Source organism: Fundulus heteroclitus, unplaced genomic scaffold (genome assembly GCF_011125445.2).
Source record: "Fundulus heteroclitus isolate FHET01 unplaced genomic scaffold, MU-UCD_Fhet_4.1 scaffold_38, whole genome shotgun sequence".
NCBI classification, from domain to species: domain Eukaryota; kingdom Metazoa; phylum Chordata; class Actinopteri; order Cyprinodontiformes; family Fundulidae; genus Fundulus; species Fundulus heteroclitus.
Genome location: NW_023396792.1, coordinates 1,201,308 through 1,226,884, shown reverse-complemented (window position 1 = coordinate 1,226,884; position 25,577 = coordinate 1,201,308). Strand labels below are relative to the sequence as shown.

The window sequence follows — 25,577 nt, the reverse complement described above, 5'->3', positions numbered from 1 at the left end:
CAAATTGTTCAGGAGCGGTTCAAGGAGACATCCTTTTCGTACATGGACCGGCCACCACTCAGTCCAGACCTTAACCCACATTGGAATGTGCTTTAGAAGACTTTACGGCATGGTCTGATTCTCTCATCATCTTTACAAGATCTTACCAAAAATTGGATGCAACTCTGGAGGGAAAAAATTGTGACATTGCATAAGCTTATCAAAAGAATGCCACATTGAATGCATGCTGTAATCGAAGCTAAAGATGGTCCTATGAATCATTAGTGTGCGTGTACTTTGTTTGGATGATCAGTGCATGATTAGGAATAGACAATTTTTTTAAGCCCACTAATCATGAATATGAGTATTAATACAAAGTTGCAAGACATTTGCAGTTTGTTCAAAGGGTATAGAACACCAGTGCAGTTTAAATTTGACAACCTCAAAATATGTAAAAAAGATACATGTATATTTACGCATGAAAAAAAGAATACACATTTTTGTTGGTTAAATAAATGTATTTGTGAGGCTGCTTTTTTCCTTATTTTATTATTCCATAGAGAAGAAAAGAATACTTATTTCTTCAGAGTATTATTTCAAGTTAAATTTATCTTTCCTCTAATAGGACTCCAAAAGTGAGCTGGTGTTGTTACAGTTTCATTTTGGCATATACAGAAGAGTCATTATTTTTATCCTTAATTAAGAGTATGAAATAATTTTTGTACTTCTTGACTTATGAAAGTACATCTTAAGTTTGTTATTTAACCAATCTTTCTAACCACACAGAGAAAGCATAATTAAAATATTTCTGAAATTATAACGCCTGTGTAGAGTATCCTCTTTTTAGGAAATTGAAATATGGTCATGCTTAATAAGTCAGTGATACAGATGGTAACTCATGTTCTAGAGTTATGAAGTATGTTTTGAAAGGTCTTTTTTGTGTAAAAAAAAACTGAAAAGCAAATAAAGTGAGTATTAAAAACATGCTTAATGCATGTAAGTATTTCAAGATATTGAAAATTCCAAATGCTAAGCACCACAATTTGAGCATAAGAAAAACTGATCATGTCAAGAAATTTGTCATTTTAGTCATTGCAAAATATTCCTTGATAAACATACCTTTTAGCCATAAGTAATGGTATGCAGTATCAAAATGCACTAATTAAAAGTTATTAATTCATTTGTTCATTTACAGTGATTTATTAAAATGTTGGAATAAGGAGACCAAAGTACATAACAATAAAATCATAAAAACACTAGAAAAGATCACAGAAAATTAAATAATAAGGAATGTGCTAAGGAGCATTAAACACATTTAAGAATAAATGTGTCTTTAATTTGGTTTTTAAAAGGCACAGTTTGGTAATAGCACAAAGATCCAAAGGAAGCCGATTACAAAGTGTTGGTGCCTCACCAGAAAAGGCTTGTTAAAAAAGTTTATATAACAGCGAGATCATTGAGAAATAAAAAAAATCACTTAAGTTTGGCCAATAGAAAAAGAAAGAAAGAAAAAAGCTGGTCCTGACCACAGAGTCAATTTGATTTTCTTATGTAAAATCCTTATCAAATATTACCTTAACCAATTTTCTTTAGGTTAAAAGTCAAAGCAATTACATCTGTAGTGATGTTGCCACCAAAAAAAATGTAAATAAAATAAAATAAAATAATTATATATATATATATATATATATATATATATATATATATATATATATATATATATATATATATATATATATATATATATATATATATATTGTTTTTTTTTTTTTTTTTTTTTTTTTTTGGGTGGCAACATCACTACAGATGTAATCGCTTTGACTTAGATGGAATTGCTTTGACTTATATAAGTCTTTTGCTTGTTTAAAAACTAAAAATTCTGACCCAACTACTGTTTGACAGCAGTAAAGCAATGCCATAGAGAATGGAGAGCGTTATTGCTCTCCATTAATCAGAGAAAGTTCCATCTGTCAGGTAAGAGGTGAACCACTTCAATGCTGTGCCACAAATACAGACATAGTGCTTAAACTGGGACAAAAGAAAAGAATGATCTGCTGTGTCAAAGGCTGTTGTGAGGTTCATAAAACCCAGAAACACAGTCTTATGATATTGCTCTTTTAAAAAGAATGAAGTTGAATTAAAAAAACTTTATTTTCTAAAACCTTGGAAAGAAAAGTTAAACTAGAATTTTATCTTTTCCAAGGGTTCAAGGTGAGGTTTTCAGTAAGGAGTCCAATGACAATGTGTTTAAAACCAATTGGCATGGTTCCTGAGCTAAGGCATATGGTAAAGGTTAGCAAAGCAAGGCCAACACGAAAAACAAAAAACAAAAAAACTCTTTCATCAATTTAGGTTGAAGACACTCAACAGGACAATTAGTCGGTTGCATAATCTTGTCTATAAAAGGAAAAGACACTGGTTCAAGCTGTTAGGATACAGCTGAACCAGTGAAGCATTTAACAGATGCCACTTTGTAAAAAAAGAACGAAAATTATTATACATTGAGACTGAAGCAGAATAGGGGTTGATGGATTGATGACAGAGTTGATTGCTTTAAATAACCCCTTTGGACAAAGACTACTGTTAGAAATCACATCTGACAAAAACTGAAATTTTGCCCCCCAAGGAGATCTCTGGTACTGAACACGTTTCCCTTAAACGGTGCATTGCACAAGGTCCAGCATTTGTATGCCCCCTCTGGTGACAAGTTGAAAAGACACCAGCGTTATGCGTGTGAATGCGAGAGGAGAAAAAGCTTCTGTCGCTGCAATTGCACAGGTCTTTTGTTTAGAGGCGTAATATCTTCTGAGGTAAGTAAGTCAAAAATATTGAAGTTAGCCCGTGTTCTCTCGCTAATGTGTCGATTAAAGCAGAGACTCAACAAAGTAGGAAGGTGAATGAGAGTGAGCAGCGCGTCACACCCACGCACACATCCAAAAAATTTGTCCAGAATCATTCTCTCATGAACTGACTAATGGAGCCTATAGAGGCAACTGTGGTAAATAGAGGATAACTAATTTTACATGTCGGGGAATTGTAAGGGAATGTCTGTGAAAAAAAAAAAAAACTTTAAACTTATGCAATACTCCTTTAATTCTAGAGCCAACCTTGATGCAAAACAGCTACCAGATGTACGCTACAAGCTTGAGCCAAACGCTTTCCATTAGCAAAGTTTACGTTACATTGTGGGATACCGTAGAACAAATAATCCTTACTGTCATTATGTGCTACCGTAATAACATTTTTGATGGGACAAACTAATGATATGACTACATTCTCAGTTTTTTTTTCTGCTTTCTGTATTTACAGTTGGTTCTCTCGACACGTACACATGTGACCGATAACCTGAATGAACGTCTTAATTTGGTTTGCAGTGACAGGTTTTAGTTCGTTTGGAGTTTTGTCGGTGTGAAAGGAACCGACCCACCTGAAAAAGTTACATGTTAACAAACTCATCAACTGATTTAGACGTGAAAATACTCAAAATCTGCACTCTAGATGCTTGTTTGCTGAATGGATGCATCCATACTTTTTAAAATCGCCTTCAAAGCGCTGGCTTCAGGCTCTCCAGGCTTCTCAGTGGAGATTTGCCCTCCATCCTCCTCCCATCTCTCCCCTTTCTATTCTTGGCCACTTTCCATCAATACAATTTAAACAGTTAAACGTGTTATGACTTCAGACTCACACAGGGAAAAACAAAAAACAGCATATGAACTGCAGAGAGAGGAAAGGGAAGCGGGGGTGGGAAAATATCAGCTTGACATTGATACAAAGAGTTCATGCAAACTGTCGCACATCACTGCAAACAGGCATATGCAACAGCAAACAGCCTAATTTGCAAAGGGATGGGAGCGCTCCATTATGCTAACCTGTACACAAGCACACACATTCATATCTCAGCACCTCATTCCCCCGAGGAGAGTACACTGAATGGATATCTGATAACAAGAATATTGCAATTGAAGTCATCAGTGGAAGTGTGCAGGTGGTGGGCGTTCAGTTGTAAGGGGAATTTTTTTTTTTTGGGGGGGGGGGTTGCATTGGAAGTTCATGCAGGTTTCAGCTAGCTTTTAAAAGCACTCTGTTTTATTGCAGCTTTTACACTCAATTTTATTGTGAGCAGATTACTAATGACCAACAAGAAGATGGCAGTATTTATGGTAACACATAAAATAATAACACCATTGTGCAATGACAAGGAGGGTCAATATAATAGTGTACAAACAGGTGGGGGAAATCTGCAAGGAAATGTTAACATGTTCATGTGAAAGTAACCTGCCTTAAAGTAATTCGCTGCCTGTACAACAGCCTGTCTAGACTGCTCTTTAAAAGTGAGTCACCTCTGTGGCATCATTGCCCCGGGAGAACGACACCGCTGAGCATCTTTAGCTGCTGCTCAACCGCCCTGAGACGGACACAGCAGCAGCATGGCGGCCAGGTAAAGGCTACAGAGCTGACTACAACCAAGGCAACGCGCCTCTCTTCTCATCATAGGAGGGGGATAAAAAAAAAAACAACGAGGGCTATAAGACCCCAGAGCCAATTGTTGCTTTCACCTGAAGGTTGAACTGGAGAAATGGACCACGAAAGTAACAGCTTCTGAGTCAGACTTTAGCTTTGTTTTCATATTTCAGTATCTTTGATAGACGAGGAGGATCAGTAAGAAAGGGAAGAAAACAGTAACAATACCACCCTCTAGCATACCGTTCCCTTAATGTTTGTTTTTATTTATTTTTGTGTTTGTTTCAGATATAGCTTTCTAGTAAATCGGGTTTATACGGCAAAAATGACCCCTCCTTACCTATGCTGTGTTTTCCTTTACTATGTTGAAAAGTGAGCACACCTGTGTTGTGATTCCTTTCAATTGAATAAAGACATTATTGATATTTGGACCCACCAGCCGTGTAAAAACATAATCCAGCACAATCTCCTAATTTCTGAGCAACCTACAAATTGTAATTTGATCGATCCCTGAATCTTAAAACCAGATTAAATAGTAAACTAAACCGAGTAATGAGGAGGACTCAGTCTCAACCACTCAAACAACATTTCTGAGGAATTGTGCGACCTGGAATTCACCCCTGATCTAATGGACAGACATTCTGCTGAATAATGTAGGACAAAAGCGAAATGTTCCCAGATCAGCTGTCCCAAATAAGATCTTCTAAAGCTCAGTGATTTACCCAGAAAGGGGGAAGAAATGTAAATGTTGGTATTACATCTTAGGGAAATATGTGCCAGTTATTTAACTTACGCTTTACACATGATACCTGCTCTTGGTTTAAAAAGTGAAAGCAGTAGCATGTGGAAGATGTACAGATCCCTTTCATGTGCACTTGTGTTTGTGCATCAGACTAATCTTACTACATACATCCAAGCTTTTATTTTTTTCCTCACAAACCCAAATACTAGAACTCCGAGTGACAAATAGAAAAACAGTTTATGGATATGATTTGTCAGTAGACCATTGTGCGAGTTTTCAGATCCTTTGTCATCCTGAAATAAATTGTACTGAGATATTCGGTTGACAGGAAGAAAGCACACACCTTTGCAGGCTCCACACTGTGATGCATATGATGGATTTCAAAGAGATAGTAAAGATATTTATACTTGCACAATGATACAGTTCTGAAGTAAAGCACCAAAACAATGCTTTGATTACTGCTCGGATTGGAGAATCTGTCAAAAATCGTTAGCTGTGCATTTAACGATTCATGGCATTGTGGAAGAATGGGAAAAACTTAATCATAATTCATCATCATTATTCATCGTCATCATCTTTATTGTCATTGCAACCTACATTACAATGAAATTTGCCCTCTGCATTTAACCCATCCCTTAGGGAGCAGTTGGCTGCCACTGTGTTGCCCCCATGGAGCATTCTGGGACTAAGGGTCTTGCTCAGGGACCCAGAGTGGCAGTCTGTGGGATTCAAACCCGGAACCCTGCAGCATCTCTAGGATGTAAGCAATTGTCAACCCCTCCCCACCTAAGCCTCGATGTCACAAGAAACACAAAGAATGAGCTTTGGTGTACTTGTCCACCACGCAAAAGTCAGTGTTTGCACAAAAGCTGGGGACACTGCAGAGTAACTTTGCTGCAGGAAACTACTCCTGTAAGGGAGTAGTTCAGTTCAACGAGTATTTAGATTTCCCGAAGTCTCGAGCCAACATTCTGTAGGAATACTTGAAATACTGTTTTCTTCTAATCAGACTAAGTTGTGGTAGTTTGCAAACCATATAGTACTTAAAACTCCCACTATCATGTCAACTAATTTTTAGAAGGGTGGGTGAAGCCAAATTCTGGCAAAAAGATGAAAGAACATGGCAATTATTTCAAATAACTCACACCATCCTGTCATTAACTGCAAATGTTGATCACAGCCAATTAATACAATAGTTGAGTACGGTTAAACATGAGAAAAACTTTTAACTTAACCTAACCTGATAAAACTGTATTTTCATACTTCACCTTGATTTGCTGCCGCCTCCTTTTAATGCCTGTCGGGTAGCACCTAGACATGAAATACATGCGCCTCCCTTCCTCTTTTTTGCGTTTTGAATGAGTGAAGTGTGACAATACAGCTTTAATTGCCCGTCAAATAACTCTCATATCACTCATGCATTTACTTTTTCAGCAATTCTCTGCTACTAACTCCCTTTTTCTGCAGCAACCGCATTGTTTCTTTTTGTTAATTATAGTTTAATATTCCCCATATGCCTTCATTAAAGATTTCTAATCCCAATCACGGGAAATGGGCATTTCCAGCCTTCTTATTTCCAGCCGTTGCCCTGGTGAATCGCGTTATCTGGGATCCATTGATGAGGTCTATTTCGTGCTCGCGCTCACCTCAGGGTTGATTGGATGCTGAGTTTAGTTACCTGATTGATATCACCTGTTCTGAAACCAAACGCTGCATATGACAACGTGAGGCAGAACTACTGAGAGTAGCTGCTTTCTACTCAAGGTTGATCGGCCGTTCTTTCAGAAACGGGTCCCAGCCGACTCCAACTCTACCCCAGGTCTGACGCTAGTCTAGGACCTCTCATGTATAATCACTTAAATCTAATTAACTGTAAATTAAAGATTTATGGCATATTAAATGGTCTTCTAGAGGTTTTTTTAGATTCTCTTTTCTACAACCTGGGTGTAGAATTTGTGAGTCCAACGAAAATGTTTTGGCTATAAAATCCAAAAGAGGTTTGTCACCATTTAAATGTGTAATTCAGACTCTTTGGTTTTGGGCTCTGGGTAAAGTGTAGCACTGGAAGATGATGAGGGTTGGTACAGCCGAAAACATTTAAAAAGGAGAGGAAACTAAACAAAAGAGGAGAGGGGAAATGAAGAGCTGGGGGTGTGTCAATGACCGCCAGTCAGCTTTTTAATTCATTGATGCTGGCTCATAAAGACTTTTACAAGTCCAACACTGTGTTTATATGTGTCTGTGCATGTAGATGCTGATAGCTTTTTCTCTTTCAGTACTGTACTGGAAGGAAGATCCTGCCTGTGCATAGCTCGGTTTCACCATCTGTTCCTGGCTAGACTGCTGATACCTCCTCTTATAATATCCTGTTCGGTTTAGTCTGTGGAGGCGGGGTGCATACATCTTGTATTGGGATTATTTCTAATAATTTTTCCTCCTTCCTTCCACCCATTCATCCTCCCTCCACTCCTGCTATTTTAGTGTCCTGCTCAGTTACTCAGGAAGAGCCAAGTTGCATGTTTACATCTGATGCAACAGAGCTCCTTCACTCAAGCATCCATTCTGGACATTAGTACAAACCACAAATAGCCCTCTACCTTACTCATCCTAAGTGCCTTTCACAGTCACACATGGTCTCTGTGGGTTGAAACAGGAGCCCTGAACAATATCAGCGCTGCCCTTGGAAGCTGCAGCAATCAGCTGATCACTACTTTAACACTTGTTGTTTCCACACAGGCCTGGATTTAGTAACAGATCCACACAAATCTTAAAGCCTGGATGAGGGATGTCCTACTGTTCGATCATCTGTTAGACAAGAATGAAGCTTGTGGTTCTCCAAAAGTGAACGGTAGCGTTTCCTATCACTGCTTTTGTCAAAGCACAAGCAACTGGAGCGGAAATGCCTGAGGACCCACTTAGATTAAACTCTCTTTTAGTTGTTTAGAACATCTGCACTTTAAATTTTGACCGCACTTATAGTAGGTTCAAATTTCAGCTTCCTTCTTACAGGTACATTTTTTAACAAACAAAGAACTGAAAAAAGCAACATAGTTTGAGTCTTTAGATTAGTTTTTTTTTCAGACCTTTTCAGTTGCCCACATTGTGTTTATAGCATCATTTGTTATAGAAATCAAATCAAGTTCTTCACTCGAGAGCTAAAACAGGAAACAAGAGTGGTGAATATTAGGATTTATGGCTATACATTTATGTTCAGCTGTGAAATAAAATATGAAGATGAAGTTGGATAGGCCACTTTTGTATTTTAGTTCCACCACAAACACACAGACACAAAGTTCCCTACACGGATCATTTTGTCCTTTCACAGTCGAGCCAAAAGCTTGAAATTCATAGAATCCATCTGCATAACACACAGTGTGTGGATTTCAACACCCTCATAGCACAAAGGGACCTTTCAGTAAATTGTAAAGAATAATAAACAAGCGCAGATCATGAAACTAATAATAAAAATTCACCTTTTAGAAGCAAAATTGTTTCCTGCCCCAACGTTTAACCACAAACCATCTAATCTCAATATAAAAGCATGTGCAACCTTTCTGCCATGGGAGCTAAGTGAGAAATCACAATTCACACTGAAAGATTGACATTTTTACTAATCCAGCGTAATGAGAGCCAGGTTCTTCCAGGAAGCAGTTTAGCTTTGAGGTGGAATCTCATTCTTGCCAACTCCAGCCAAATGTGGACAAATGAACCTGATTTTAGATAATCACAAAACTTTCATTTTTGGAACAAATTTATCTCGACTTTAATCTAGACACCAATGGATGATTTTTTTTTTGTTTGTTTTCTTTATGTAACTGTCCTGAGAAGTCAAAAAAAATAAATAATCATTCAGGTATTATGCTTAACAAGCTATCATGGTCATTTATGTGCCATGAAACATAAATATAGATGCACTGATTAGATCATGACTTAAATGGCCCAAATCCCAGCATGTACTCAGAAAATTAGATGAAAACAGGTTTTACTTGCCCATGTCTATAGTCAGCTCAACAGCAAGTAACAAGTAAAAGTTTAAAACAACTGGAACTGTGACAAACAAGGCTAGACGAGGACACATGTTTATATTGCCGATATGCATAGGGAGGAGGATAAAGCAGGTAAAAATATCCCCAAGGCTCACTGCCAGAGAACTGTAGCAAGTAGTGGCACTTTTTGGGTCACAGGGTTTTTCCACCAACAAATTATTTTAAGAATGTTGACATCTTTACCATGATTCTCAATAACTGTGAGGGCTCTGAATGTTTACATAATATATACAAAAATTCAGATTTCATTAGATATCTAGCAATACAGGCTTTCATGTCACAACCAGCATGTTAACATGACATTCTTCATTGTGCGTTAGAAGGTAAAGTAGCTCGCTCTGTATTTTGATTAAGTCATTGCACAACACAACCGACAAGGGGAATTTCACCTATTTCAAGATTATTCACAAATTCAGAGATCCCTGGTCAGTATAAGCTTGGATCACACTATCCCATATAGATGAATGTGAACACCAGCAGGAATGCCTTCTCCTTTGAAAAGAACTGAATGCCAAAGGTCTCACATCACAGACGTTTCACTACAAAAAAAAGATGCAGAAATATTCTTTTGTGGTCTTTTGGATGCACTGAAAGGTTATTAGGGGTTTCTTTTTATTTACTGTGTGATGTCAAAACCCAATGCATATTTCAACTGAAAAAACGTGGCCTTAGGTTATTTTCTTTCTCTATTTCCAGCTAGCAGTTGACATCATTTTCAGAAAATACAACTGACTCATGGTGTTTATTTTTATCGAGATGATGACAACTTCCTAAAGTGCTTCTTTAAATTCAAAAACACTCACAATAAGCCACACACTTGAAACTGTGAAAGCGTCATAAAACGGGCTGAGTGAAAGAGGGTTAAAAATACTCATCACTGTTCCAAACAACAAATCTCACTTTTTGTTTATTTTGCTTCCTCATTTTTTCTTCTTAGAAGTCTCTCCATGTTTTTTTCTTCTGTGTGATAGAATTAAGTAAAGCATTGTGGCTGCTCCATTTTCTATTCTTACTAAAGTACTGAAACTCTAGTTCAATATAAAGTTGCTGTGTCTTCATTTTTATGTTTACAGTCCTTTCCAAAAAAACTATTTTGTGTTATTAATCTTTAATTACCATTTCAACTGATTCTCATTTTTTGAGTTACAACTAAATTACAACTCATTCTGATTGTATGTTGAAGAAAAGCATGAATTGGGGGTGCTCCGATGGCGCACGGCCCATTTATGGAAGCCTTAGTCCTCCAATTGGCTGATTTTGAATTGCTACATATATGGCTTCATAAACCTTCCTAATAACTCACCCTGCACCATGATGCTACCACAGCCATGTTTCATCGTGGAGATGTCTTTTTCAGAGTGAAGGCTAATAAAAGCTTCATTTTGTTCATATTTGACAAAAATCACCTTCTCCCACATGCTTTATGAAAACCCTCAATATCTTGTGGCAAACTATTTTCAGGAGTTTCTATGTTTTCTGTTGAATAATAGCTTTCTTGGTGTCAGTCTTTCTCAAAAAAACATGTTTTTAGAGAGAATGCCTAATAGCTGTCCTGTCAACAACCTCTTATTTTCCCCTATTGTGGATTTCTGTATCTCCTCCAGAGTTACCATTGGCCCCTTGACCGCTTGTTTGACAAAAGCCTGTCGGTTTTTAGTCCGTTCACAGTTGTGCCATTCTCCTTTTATTTTAAGATCCTTGATTGAACGTAATCACACACTGATTCAGAGAAGTTCAAAGCTTGGACTACTAGGTTACAACCTGACCCCACGTTATGCTTCTCTGCATCTTTATCTCTGGCCTGTCAGGTTCCTTAGTCTTCATGAGGCTGTTTGTTTACTCCTCTTCTTGCCATAAACCTCCAAGAGCTGAGATGAACTCTTACTCAGGAGAACTAATTAGGTACAGGCAATTGATTGCACTGGATTTTATTTAGGGGTATCGAATAAAGTAGCATATTATACGTACATCAAACTTTTCAGATTAAAGAAATTGAAAAAAAGGTACCGTTTTCCGGGCTCAATCCCCCCCTCCCCCCGCCCTATTTACTGTAAATATTACAGTGTCATTAGGTGTAATGCAGGCGGTGATTATGTTTCAGCCAATAATAAAATAATTTTGAGGTAATTTCGGGTGAACACATTTGCCCCATTTGCTGCATTTACACAAAGCAGATCCTGAAAGATGTGTGGCATCTTTTAAAGGATTTACTCAGGAAGGAAAATGTTTTAAGTAGTGCAAACAAAAAGCCCTTTGATAGAGATAAGGTGCTAATGCAGCTCAAGATGGAAATCTTTACTCAACCTTTAAGCAACATCATGGACTGTTACCCTGTATGAAGCCGAGCTTGGTAGAATTATATTTGGGATAATCGTGATTTTATTGAGTTACAGAAGAAAACCAAATCATAGTTGGATATCATGCTATCTGTGATATCATTACCTGTGTTAAAACAACAACAAATAATGTCAAACATAACCTCCAGTTTTTTCTGGTGTATCATTCTAAACAATTCAAGTACCGACGGTGAAGACTTCTAGTGCAATACCTTCCAGGATAAGATGGTTTCTGCATGGTTACCGTTTCCATTCATGTGACAGTAAGTGCTCCCATTTTAACCGTGTCCTCTTAATGGTCTTCCTGTTTTGCTCTAAACCTGAGCTGAGACTGGACTGACCTCAAAGACAAAATCGCCATGCACACCGAGACAAATGGCAACCATTTCACAAAAGAAATGTAGCACTATGTAATTACAAGAACTTAAAAAGTGCTGCATTATGTGTAATATTATGCGAGTTAATCAGTGGTGTTACTTGGGAAAAACATCTACAAGCCTTAAACTGGATTTTTTGCGAATTAGGGTTCCTCTACACTATCGTCTTCTCAGATTTGCATACTTTTCAAGGCCCCACTCATCATTAACAAATAAAGAACAATTCTGAATTTACCACAAATTATTCAAGGGCTAGCAGGTTTTTTTCATGCAAACTTCAACTACCATTAAAAACCAGAGTGTTATGAAGAATATAGTTTCCTAATAGGTTTGTGTTGTAAATATTACATGGTTTATCTTTTCTGTGAGCTATTTATTACCCAAGCATGAAAATGTATAAAAACAAGCATCTCTGGGATGTTTTCTATTTATTTTTTTCTAATTTCAAGGTTAAAAACTCTCCAGCAGTCTAAGCTATTTATTTCAGAATCCTCATCTTATTATCGTTGTCTACAACAATGCACAGCAGAAAAAATATTTTCAATATTTAATATAACCTGATTGCTAAGTAAACTATTATTTAAACATCAAATATCAAATAATTGTTAAAATACTTTTTATAGTATAAATAGTATAGTATAAATTAATGATAATTAATGATAATTTTTATTCCCCTTTGTGAAGACTAACCCTGTAGGCCAGGAATGACAGGCAAACAGTGGATGGGGAAATTTGTTGTGGTATATAAAAATAAATTTAAAAAATCAATTATAATCTGGTGAGTTGTAACCTTTTTAATTGTGGGGTTAGGAGAAAAAACAGCCTAAATAATTAGCTGTTTACATAACAACTTTACAAAATTATTGTTCTATGAAAATGATTTTAAATTTCTGCCGTGTATGATTTATTTTTAAATTTTTTTGTCACTGTAAAATGTTTCATTATGCCCAAAGCAGGAGCTTTGTCCACGTTCTCGGCACAAAGCGGAGCCTGTTCCCCAAACAGTTTTGACCCTGTCAGGGCTGCCCCTCGTCATCGATCCTGTTTGTGGTTTCAGGGTGTCTGGTTTTGGAACCTCAGGATCTCATCTTTGCTTTTTGCAGAGGATGTGGTTCTGTTGGCGTCTTCAGGCCAAGACCTCCAACGTGCACAGGAGCTGTTCAAAAGCTGAGTGTAAAGTTGAAGGGGTGAGAGTCAGCTCCTCTAAGTCTGAAGGCATGGTCCACAACCGGAAAAACGTTGATTGTGCCCTCTGGATGCCGGCATAGTCTCTGCTTCAAGTGAAGCAGTTTAAGTATCTTGATGTTTTGTTTGTGAGAGAATATTAGGACGGAACAAGAGATGGACAGACGGATTGGGGCTTTGTGATCTGTAATCAGGCCGCTGCTTTGTTCTGCTCTGGTTAATAAAATAACATAGTCAAAAAGCAAAGCTTTCAATAGTCTGTCTATGTTCCAGTACTCAACTATGGTCATGAGGTAAGGTTCATGACCGAAAGAACAAGACCCCAGGTACAGATGGATGAAATGATCTTCCTCCAGAGGGTGCCTGGGCTCAGCCTCGGAGACATGGTGAGGAGCTCTGTTATCCAGGGGGTGGTCCAAGTAGAGCGGCTGCTTCTCTGCTTTAAAAGTAGTCAGTTGAGGTGGGGTATATAATCACAATATGAGGATGTCCCCTGGTCAGGGGTGTCCCGCCAGGAATTTTGGGGCCCATGAGAAAAAAATCCAAATCATCCCAAAAGCTCATATAAACCTATAACATTTTCTTTTAGGGGTCCTCTGTCGTAGCCTTGCCTCCAAGCTGAATTCTTCAATGTCCCACTCCCACTTCAACTATAAACCGACCCAAAACGGGTTGGCCAGTCACATTACAGTATTATGCTTTATGGTGGGAAATACAGCAATGACGAAAGCAAGTGGTTCCGATTCCACGGCCGAACCAAAATAAAGGACCCCTTCAAAGCTGCTGCTGTAACATCTGTTTTGTCAGACTCACTAAAAGCAACCTTTGGTAGGTGGGCACTAGGTGTCACTTTGCCCAATCAGCTTGGAGAGTTGAATATCTTTCTGCTGAATGGATTTGATTGGAGCAGACCCAGATTGATAACTTGTAGAACTAAACCGGGAGTGCTACACTCAATCTATCAATCTGGCTTGCCAGGTTAGATCCATAGTTGGGTTACGCAGCATGACAATAATTCAAGGTACACTAGAAACTCCATCTCTGAATGGCTAAAAAAAATAAGGTCTTGGGTTTGTCTAATCAAACCCTGGACTTAAGATTTATACTGTATATCGTGGTTCATTAAAAAAGCTCCACTCTACAAAGAATAGTGGGTCTAAATTCATAAACACCAACCACCATTTGTCCATTGTGTTTTTTAGTCAAAACAAACCATGCAAGAGAGCATTTTGATTATGCAAATGTATGTCTTACCAGAACCGCAGTTTGTTTGTGTGTTTTTTTTTTTACACTTTCAGTCTCAACAGAAGCCAAAACAAGATAAAGAAAGGAGCGAAGAACACGATACAGAGAGCAATCTGGAGGGCAGATATAATCTCAGTGACCTTCAATTTCTTCTTCCCAGAAGACAACACTGGAAAGCCACAGAAAGATCATAAGAAGTGTTTTCCAACCACAAATTCACATTAGTAGTGTAACCTATTGCCATAACCTACCGCCTTTAACTAAGTGAATATCCATTACCGCAATCACACAGTTCCAGGGGTGCAGCTCAAATTATGCCTTCCAAGCAACAAAGCTGTGAAGGTTACAGTATGTAACACTTCAATCACACTGGGGATGTTTTTATGTGAGCTTTGTCATGATTATAGTGTTTTTTTTTTCTTACTGCGAACACAAGGGACAATATTTAGTAAGCAAGAATAAATGGAAATACCTACATAAACTGCTGCATAAAAAAGTCAAAATTTCCCAAAACAAACTCATCTTTAGCTTTTTTACTATAATTATGCTTCTTCTTCTTCTAGATCCTCACATTTTTACCCCAGTCTGTCTCCTCTTTGCCATCTCAGTGCACATCCTCTGGAGACCAGTGTTACTTCAACGAGTTCACTTATTAAAGGACCCGGTGCACGTGTCTCTCTTTTGCTTCTTCCTCAGAGGCGCCCACTACTACGAGGCATAACATACACATTGTCAAAAAAAATCTCTGCTACCTCTCAGCCGCTGTCTCCAGTTATCTATTTCTGTCTCCTTCACCAGCCACCCCCCCCCCCTTCTCTCTGCCCAAACCATAGGTGCCAGTAACATTTGCTGCCCACACTGTTGCTGCAATGCTGTGCTTCTATAGAAAAACCTCAACCAGATTCTTTAATCAAGATCTTCTCTATATGTTGTAATGAGTGCAAACAGAAATGAGAACAAGGTTCAAAGTATCAAGTGAGATGAACAACAGAACAAGGTCCGATAAAGTTTACAATGTTGTAGTTAAAACGGAAAAACTGCTTTCACACCCTTACGTAAAAGCACTGAACAAATTTATTTTAACATATATATATATATATATATATATATATATATATATATATATATATATGTCAGCCAAATATTCTATTCGATGTCACCAATATCATCTAGTTTGCCTAGTGATGTGCCTGTGATCCTGTTCATTCCTTTAACTAATTGCATTCATAATCAAAGGTCATTTTAAAACAATCACTGTTGTCTGAGGAAATATTTCACTACCAAGGTTATTTTTTGGTGTTTATACCTTTAACACAAAGAAAAAAAAGGCAGACAGGTGAGGATTATACCGATCAGCAGATATCAGGGCACACTATAGGTGGAGAAGATTTCTCTTAAGTGCAATGTTTGTTCTGTGTTTGGAGGAGATGTTATTAACTGGTTAAAATATTTAGTGCTTTTGCGCCGACACTGAGTTTTTTTTAACTCACATAATTGTTTTATGGTCGTTCTCTCACACTCTGCCCAATAAGATAAGTTAATCAAAACATTTTTGCTAAATAACCAAGCGTTAAAGCAATTTTATGCATTTGTGATGTTATAGAAACATCAGATCACCTGTTATTGCTGAGGAATCAATAGGTGATGCTACAACCTGTTTATTTGCATTGAAAGTGGAAATCCTGATCTGATCACTCAGGTTAGAGTGTAATGGCCATATGCAACTGTCTACTTTTATCTAAATCAGCCAGAAGGTCAATTAAGACCAAGTCTGAACCTGGGGCTAAATGCCATTCATTCGACACTAGATTAAACATGGCTACGTCTGCAACAAAACCACATGAATGAAAGCTTTCCAAGGATCGTAGCGACTTTTAAAAAATGGTAGCCCAAGAACCCCCCCCCCCCCCAAAAAAAAAACATTTAACCTGTTTTATCTCTGTTGTTTCTAGGACAAAATGATTCACAAAGGAAACCCTGAATGTATTTAAAATCTTGGCTGCCTGCCTGGTTGTTCTCAAAAGCAGAATGTGACAAAGAAAGCAAAGCAGCATAAACCCCAACAGTGATTCTGGAAGTAAAAACACAGGTTTGAACAAACAGTTTTAGCTTTTGCCCTGCTGACATTTCATGAACAGCATACACGTTTCAATAGTAGAACGTCTTTTTCAGGTATTCTAAGCTGGACAAGATCAACTAACATCTTATTCTCATCCAGTGATAATATGAAATGAGAGAAATAAAACAAGCAGTTGAACATTTTAATTGAATATCCAAATGGATGGTTCCTGATTGTTTTAATATATAACGGCTCTTCTCTACATGTGTTATGTTTTCTGCAATTAGCAAGATTGTTCTTGATGGAGTCCAATGCAATAACCTGTGACGTGAGTATAACCATGATGTCTGAAGGTGTCTCTCCATAAAAAAAAAAAAAAAAACTGGTTTAGCATTTCCTCAAAGGAGAGACTCTGCTAAGCTTTGAAAAAAAACCTGACACAATTAAACTGATATTGAAAGGTGCTAATTTTCACCAATTAGGCCCAAGATTAATTGGTTTTTCAAGTAAGAGGCAATATATCTTGGCGTATTTTCAGCAAGTAGCCCTATGGAGCTGACCTGGTTTCACTGACTCTGGCTGGAACTCATCCCTGCAAAGGTCTCACGGACCGAGCGGCAGAGCGGTCTCCGCTAGTCTCAACTGGGCTGCCAGCTTGCGAGACCTGCAAGAGAGCTGTCTGGCATCCTTCATGGCATCTAAAAGACAGTGTGAGCTTTCACAGCCTGCATTTCCCAGAGAAACTGTGAACACAGCAAGCTAGAACAGCATCAGTCTTTATAATTAGTTTATTTATTTATTTATTTATTTTTTGGGTGGGGGGGGGTGGGGGGGGGTTTGTCATAGTAGCAAAACTGCTGAAAAATCTTTCTGTTTTTGCTTAACAAGGCGCAATTTCTAATTTAGAAGCATAGCCAGATAAAAAACGTGTCAAAAACAGCTCCACCATTCATTTGCTGAATTAAACTCATAGCTCACAAGCATCTAACCTCACATACGTGTGCAGAAAAGGCAGCTGCAGAAGACCATCCTGCAAGTGAGTACAAATACTTCTTTCTTACTTATCCAGACTTAAAAATACTTAAGATAACCCTTTATCAGACTCTTCCCAACTGCATAGGAACTTTGCGTGCAATATGGAACATATTTGGTGATGGTAAAACAATCTGCTTCTGGGTGTAGTTTTTAATCAATGTGTTACATACGTAAATTAATAATGTGGCTTTATGAACTCCTACTGAAAATGAACACTAAATAATAGATTCAGATTCATACTGTGATCCAAAAGGTAGGGCAGGTGCCTCCACTGGCCGTTCCAACATTTGGAAAAACATTCAGTACAGTTAAAAGGAAGGACGTGGCAAGTATTTCAACAAACATTGGTAGATTGGTAGTTTCTACGATAAGAACTAGCAAGATGTTATTAACGTCTGGTGAGGGCATTGAGAGCTGTTGTGCTGGAGGGGACAAAGCTTTTTCAAAGGCAGGTTGGTTTAACCTCTTAAGACCTGAGAACTTTAGTCCAAGCATAGGCTTTTAGACACGTGGGGAAAAAAAAGTCTAGAAATGATTGGTTTCTCACTCACTTGTCAAACTCGTTTACAAATCTGTCAGGAGAAAGAAAATTATATATTTGAAGAGAAAACTGTAATTTTCAGGCATCAAAAAGCCTGTTTAGACTAAAATTACCAGGTCTTAGGGGGTTAAAGGGTATCTGCCTGTATCTACGACCAAAGGAGAGGAGTGTGAAATATGAATGAACAACAGGATGAAGATAGTGGTGACGGATCAACAGCTCGTTGTGGGTAATAGCAGTGTTAACGAGCACTGGCACAGTGGGAGTAGAAAGACAGATTATTTTATGAGGGATTTCCAAAATTTTGCACAATAGCGCAGGATGGACTCTATGATGGAGAGGATCTATGCTTGTGGATGACATGGGCTTTCTGCTAACAGCTTCTAATGATGCCCGCCTCTCACCCAATGACCACAGCAGATAGGCACTGGCCCCTCTGTGACCCTGCACAGATAAGCGGGTATAGATGACGGATGGATGGATGGATGGATGGATGGATGGATGTATATTGCAGTAACAAGAGGTTGTAAAATGTTTTGGGGTTTTTAATTGTTTATATAGGCCATGCTGGTGTGTTTCACCATGAGGCCTTGTTTCTCTTCCTTCATTTCAAACTTCCACACCTCCAGAAAAATTGATGAGACAGCTGCATGAAAAGGGAGAATTTATTTGTCGCGTCTTTCTCACCACACAGAAGACAACCTCTGTGCCGCCGCTCTATGATGCATTATGAGTTTTCTTTGGCACAGCCAGTTTGACTTTTAAATTACGTCCACATTCTGATGCGATCTTCTATCATACTCATCTTTGGTTATAAATATGTGCATAGAGAAGTTGAACAGAGGAATATTTCTCCTTTCAAGTCCCTCACCATCTGTTTCCCTTGAGACCGTGAATGTGAGCGGCTCGCATCCCAACGTTGTGGCTCACAGTTAAACAGGGAACCAAAATACCTTTGTTTCCAATTCTGGTAATTACCGCTCCGTCTCTCTTCCCTCTCACCCAGTTTGTCTAAAACCACTAATAAGATCCGAGTCCATTAGTTTTGAAATTAATTACACATTTCTAGCTGAATTTGAACGGCACTAATATTAGGCAGTTATCTCTGACAGCTCATTTGCCAGATTCGCAATTAGTGTCTTTTGCACCATGCTATAAGGTTTTTTTGATACCTGACATTAACACCTGGACAGTTTCTCTACTCCGGCGCCATAACTATAGCACACAAAAACACAGACAAAATGTTCCCGTGCTGATACTCTCTGGAGAAGGCAAAACATTTTGTTGTATGAGTTAAATCTGAAAACCCCTTAGTATAATAAGAAATTATGCCCAGAACTATTATGTTTTAATCGTTTTTATAGGGTGAATAAATACATTTGATTTCCAATTTGACAGAAGTAATTCAATTTAAAGATACCATGTGTACAGTTACGCAACATCATTCTAATCTTTTTAAGAGGTGTTTCAATCTTAAGTATCAGATTGGGTCACTTTAAGGCATTTCTCTTTTTTTGTGTGTTGTTTTTTTTACTCTTCTTTTTGAACATGATGAATGTTAAATCGTTGTGTCCCGTCCACTTCATAACCTGAGTTTAATATAAAATAATTAGCACAGATATATCTCAATAAAATCTATAGTGAATAGTGCAAAACCAAAATTCATACTTAACAGAAAATAAACAGTTTTAAAGTATAAGCCTCTTTAAAAGTCATAGTTGTCCGAACATTTTTTCAACAAGAAAAAAATATTTGAGCTGTTTTTATTGAAATGTGCGGGGTGTTCGGTCAGACAAGCAGTATATGATAGACGAAGTAGAAGACACTTTTGGTTATAGTTTTTCGGTAGCAGCACATACAAATGACCATGGCTAGGCCACCAATCACTGCTTCTAAGTCAAAGATGTTTGGAAACAAGTGTTTGCAACCAATTTAGAAAAAGAAGCAACTGCCTGGGATTTCTTGCCCAGGCACTTAACAAAAAAACAAAAATGTTATGCAATATTGTTGCTTTTTTTTTACCACAGTTAATTTTAACCTTTGTTAATTGTTAAAAGCAGTTCAGCAAGCGGAGCACTATGGCAAAAGCAGTACTGCTCAACTTGAGACAGTAAAATCTGTTGGGCTCTTTTTGGCATTAAGACAACAATTCTTATTGCCACATTGCCAGACAGGACACTATATAAAAAAAAGCAGTTCAGTAATGTCTGAACTAGAGGATTGTACAATAAATAGAGTTATGGCAATTTGAGATTTGTCAATCCAGACTGTATTTGTGAAAACACACAGAGAAGACATTTCGCTGCTGTTAGCTATTATGACCTTAAAATTTAAACGTTTGTGAAATGTTTAAATTGTCAAGACAAGAGAAAAATTGTGATTCTTAGTTTTCCTTAAAAATATTCACGTCATTGTTCTGATAAGCTTAATATTTTGACTTCTTGTCTCAGGCGTTGAATATAAAATTACACTCCTAACAAGAAACAAAATAGGGCTTTTATGTTTATAGTTAATTAGGTTTTTGAAGTTCTTCGGTTTTGATCTCACCATGCCAGTAAGACTACATATTGGTCCTCTATTCATAGAACAAAGAATTGTGATTAGTTGCCTAAAATATGCAACATGTCAAAAAGCAAAGTCATACAGCTTAGAAATCTCTCGACAACAGAAACATTTAAATTTTTTCAGCGCAATTTTAGAGTAATTTACAACCTGACTCAGTCTTGCATGCTGGTGTGCAATGTGTTGACAGTTAGAACATTAACTAATGTAATCAAAGTGGTTAAAAAGTTTATCTAAGGAAACTCAGCAGATTACATCGAGTCATTGACTTGCAGCATTCCCTCCTCCTGGATGAGCACAATGAACATGTACATGCATTCTGTCCACTTCTTAAGATTTGTTGATCTTCTAAACGTGACTTGTATCTGGACAAGGCAGATTAAAATATCATTCAACTCTAACCATTACTCAAAAACTGAAGAAATGTTGACTTTGGTGTCTTTTTATTTTTATTTTTACATGCAGGACCAACAAATATGTTTTTACCACAGTACCAGTACACACATGCAGAGGAGAGCATCTAAACTCTATGAAAAAAAAAAAAAAGCCACCAGGCTGGGATTTGAACCAAGGGCCGTCATGCTGCAAAGCGACATTGCTCACAAATCTGTCACCAGCAGAATTACATTAACGGCGACTTTTGTTTTAGCTATAAATCAGACATGCTGTGGTAGATGAAGAGCTTCCTAAAAATACATCTGAAAAGAAAAATCTCTTCAGAAAACTGTGTGGCCGACTATCCAAGATAATGCAACGTGAAAATTAAAGCTGGAGGCTGGGCTATAACTTTGCACTAATGACCATGAGTTATTGATTGGATTCGTTCTGACACCGTGGAGAGCCTGTAAGCAGAGAGGACCATCTGTTTTGAAAGAGATCTTAAATGTTTAAAAAAAAAAAGAAAAAAAAACGTCTTCTGGCAAAGGAATATTAAGCACAAAATTTTAAACATCAGGGCTTTAGATGAAATAGCTAACAAAGTTCTTTCTGTCAGACGGGGCTCAGTTGCTATATTTAACCTTCTGTTTGACTCGCATGACTCTCATACAGTTCTCCCTTGCTTCGAGATATATAGACAAACATTCGGTCTCCTACTGGCTGAAAGAAGCAACATATACACAAAAACAAAGTCACATTTCTTCACTTCAAAATATTAGTTTAACGTTGCATATGTGTCCTGCAGACATCACACACTCTAAAAGCTGAGAACCCCCCCCCCCCCCTCCCATCACCCTCCCCAAAGGCAGTCCAAGTAAGGCGTCCTATCTGATTCAACAGACTTTGCTAAACGTTGAGCTTCAGCTTGGACAGAGTTTTGGATTGGAAAAAGCTGAAGTTTTAACTGCGTAAGCGAATTTGTGTCTGTGACACATGAGCAGCGAAAAAGGACCACACAGATCAGATCTGTCATGCAATCATGAAATCATTTATCCTCGCGGACGGTGACTCATCTTTTGTCCCTGGTGAACCCGTATCTGGCAATGAGGTCGTAAGACATTTTAATATGATGTGGTGTGCCACTTTACAGGGCACCACTCACCACATGGGGAGCACCTCACTAAAAACAGCCCACTTACAGCTGGTTAGGATAAACATGCATCAGCCTCCCATAGCTTGACAGGGATGGGGTGGGGGGGGACAGAGAGAAATATGATATTATCTCTGTGCTGCTGTGCCCCTCACTTATTTCACACGCGTTTTTAAAGCAGAGTTACGGGATTTCAATATTTTAAAGAACTATTAGTATGCACTGGATGCTGGTCGTTAAATTAATGTCTAACCTAATAAAGCTGGGTGTGGTGGACCTAAAATAATCAATGCTTGTTTTCATTGAACTGTAGGCTATAATGAGATAGAGGCTGCGTCATGCCCACAGACATCCAGGAGACAGATTTCCTCCAGCATCAGGTGTTAGTCAGTGACCTGGACCTCAGTTCAAAGCTGTAGAGGAAAGTGATACTGAATGACTCCTGGAGATACATCAAAAGCTATATTATTTATCACGATAGGAAGGGGCTCTTGTCATTAACCACTGTCTGCTCTATAATTCTCCCCTCTCCGCCCCACGTCTCAGTCACAGACACCAATAATACTAACCTAATTGCAAAGGCTTCCCAACAACGTGACCTTGTCCATATGTTCTCCAGTCACCTCCTCGTAGGAACAGACCAGGACACCGCGGATCCAAATAGAGCACAACAAGTGCCCAAGTGGCTGCCTCGCACTATCCCGCCACCTTCAGTGGACGCACGACTGCTACTCTGTGCTTTTCTGCGCGTTTTGGTGAAACGCACGCTGAATCAATCACAGACCATCAAAGCAATTACCATTAGCTTGTTGGGAGAGGGGGGGGGGAACAAAACATGCGTGCACCTGACATCAATATGGCCCACTCAAGGGCGTCTGGAAACCAACGCGAGAGCTTTGCATCGGGAAATGATTTCAAATGTTCCACAGATTAAATCTTTTTTTTTTTTTTTTTTTGCTCACCTTTGCTGCTGTCTTCTTCTCTGTTGAGATGCATGACTCCTCTTACCATGCACTCATCTAGGCTGTCTTCAAACTAATCTGTGCGCTTCCCCAAATGAGTTGTCGAGGGTAACACTTATTCCAATTTATTTCTGCTCCCTACACCCGTCTGATGCCCAGGTTCGCTGGCACCCAGGGACGCGCCTGCACTTGTGCGCCGTGCGTCCTCCCCTGCCTCCTCTCTGTTCTCCTCCAGCTGGAGCAGGTAGTGAGGTGTGGAGTCTGTGTTGTGGCTCTGTCCACTTTCTCTCCGAGTATGTTTACAGTCTGAGCCCCGGATTCGCTCAAAGGACTGGTCGGAGCAGAAGGTTTAAAGGAGGAGACGGCAGGCAGACGGGCGGGGTGACGCGAAGGAAGTCGGTAGGAGGTCGTCTACTTGGAGATGAGGCGAGGAATCCGCACTCCCTCGGTGATGCTGCCCGTTTCATCAGAGGTCTTCATCACGGCACAACAGGACTTCTCTTGGAGCTCCTCATTTAGGAGCTCGTCTTGAAAATTTGAACCGAAATAAACTGGGGCTTTCGCGTGTGTGTAGTTATTTTTTTTTTTTATATATGATTGTTGCTCATTTAGGCACCAAAAGGGAAGCGCAATATCTGAGCCTTGCCACGGTCCCAACTGGAAATATTGGGGGGTGGTAGGGTGGGCGCACGTCAAAACTGAACGACAGGAATTCCTGTTTTCAGACCGGCACACCCTCTTATCGTGCCGCTGGTTTCAGCAATCAGCGCTTCATTTGAGGATTTCAAGGATGCCTTTTACGCACAACCTGGCCAAGTTGTGCCTTAGGTTGTAATCCGTTGCTCACGTGTTGAGTCCGTAGCGCGGGTTTCATTGGAGTCATCGTTGCTGCGAGCAGCCGGCGCGCTTCCATTATCATCATGAAGCCATTTCAGCCAATAGGGCCCACACAGCCGATAAGGAGCATTTACTCACCATTCACGTTCGCCCGGAGCCACGCGTGGAACGTGGCTCTCTGGCGATCTCTAGTGTTGCTCATAAATCAGCTGCGCGCATCTGGGTGTCAAGGACGGAGCTCTTGCTGTCCAATAATATAAGCTACTGGAAATTAAAACTAGAAAAGTGGAGCGTCAGAGGAAATTCAGAGACGGTTTATTTTTAACTTAACATGCATAACGCTATTTTGGTTTTACAACCAGCACAAGTGGAAGAATGAATGAGAAAGGTGACAAAGCAAAGTTGTTTGTGGAGCCAAATCAAGGGAGAAGGCAAGCATGTGGTAGGTGTAAAATAAAACTTTAGTAGTTAAAGCAAGTTAAAATCTACAGTACATACAGAAAACCACAAGCTGGTAGAATGATAAACAGAAAAACAAACACAAACAAACAAAAAAACAAAACACTAGTTTAAAACATTGATTGAGCTTGAACAGAGAAGGATCGTCAAGGACAGCAAGCAAAAAACAGGAGTCTGATGAGGAATGCATTAAAACAAAGAAGAGCTAAATATTAAGTGTGAAAAGTATTTGGCCTTTCAGATTGTTTTTCTTTTCCCTGACACATAAATATTTACCTGATGTAAAAGAAAACATCAGACATTGAAAACCACACTTGATACAAAATGATTAAAAAAAAGGTGCGCAACAGAGTCAAATTCAATATTGCAAATTTCCGTTTCATAGGATCACACTTGTGAACCCTAACCCAGCTAAAAGGTTCATATACAGAATGGTTCTGTCCCACATCACCTACTGTCTTACAACCCGGTCACAGGCAAATAAAATGACACTAAAACCTTTAGAGTCTCTTCACAAACAGAGAATCAAAATTCTGGATTAAAAAAAAAAAACATCACAATATCACCATTGTGCCATTTTACTAAAGCATAAGCTTTTAAGCTTGGAAAATGTCATCAAGTATTCAAACCTCTGTTTTACAAAATCATCTATGGTCTGTCATCTCCTCCACTCAGTCAGTTTGTAAAGATCAGGAACACACTGAGAGTAACACGAGGGTGGCATCCATTGATGACAGACCTGTAGAATCATGAGATCAGTTGTGCAATGATCAGGATTAGACAGTAACATCTAAACGTCACAGCGTCTGCAGGCTTTGTCTGGGTTAAGACTGGGTGACAGTGGCATCCATTAATGACAGTGCCAAGGTAAAACTACCACTTACCAAAAATATCACATTTAACTTTTGGGAAAATACTCTGCAGCGTGACAAGACAAAAGGGGGATTTTTTTGGGGTGCGGTCCTGTGACATCTGGGGAAAAACTAACAGCATTTAAAAAAGAGAATTAAATTTTCAATTCAATTTTATTTATATAGCTCCAATTCATGAAACATGTCATCTCAAGGCACTTTACAAAGCCAAATTCAATAATATTATACAGATTGGGTCAGATTGGTCAAAAATTTCCTATATAAGGAAACCAGTTGATTGCATCAAAGTCCCGACAAGCAGCATTCACTCCTGGAGAAGCGTAGAGCCACAGGAAGAGTCATCTGCATTGT

General features: G+C 38.7%; 1 protein-coding gene across 4 annotated transcripts in view; it reads right to left on the bottom strand.

Moving 5' to 3' along the window:
* The window catches only part of syt7b (synaptotagmin VIIb), a 144,901-nt gene extending 120,908 nt beyond the window's left edge, over positions 1-23,993 (bottom strand). Inside the window, exon 1 of one of the 4 annotated variants that reach the window (XM_036130805.1) lies at positions 23,059-23,993. In XM_036130805.1, coding sequence (XP_035986698.1) covers positions 23,059-23,107 — 49 coding nt within the window. In that variant the 5' untranslated portion in view covers positions 23,108-23,993. The remainder of the gene's footprint in view (positions 1-23,058) is intronic. The other 3 variants (XM_036130807.1, XM_036130806.1, XM_036130809.1) reach the window with 3 other exon arrangements.
* Positions 23,994-25,577: the final 1,584 nt, after the last annotated feature.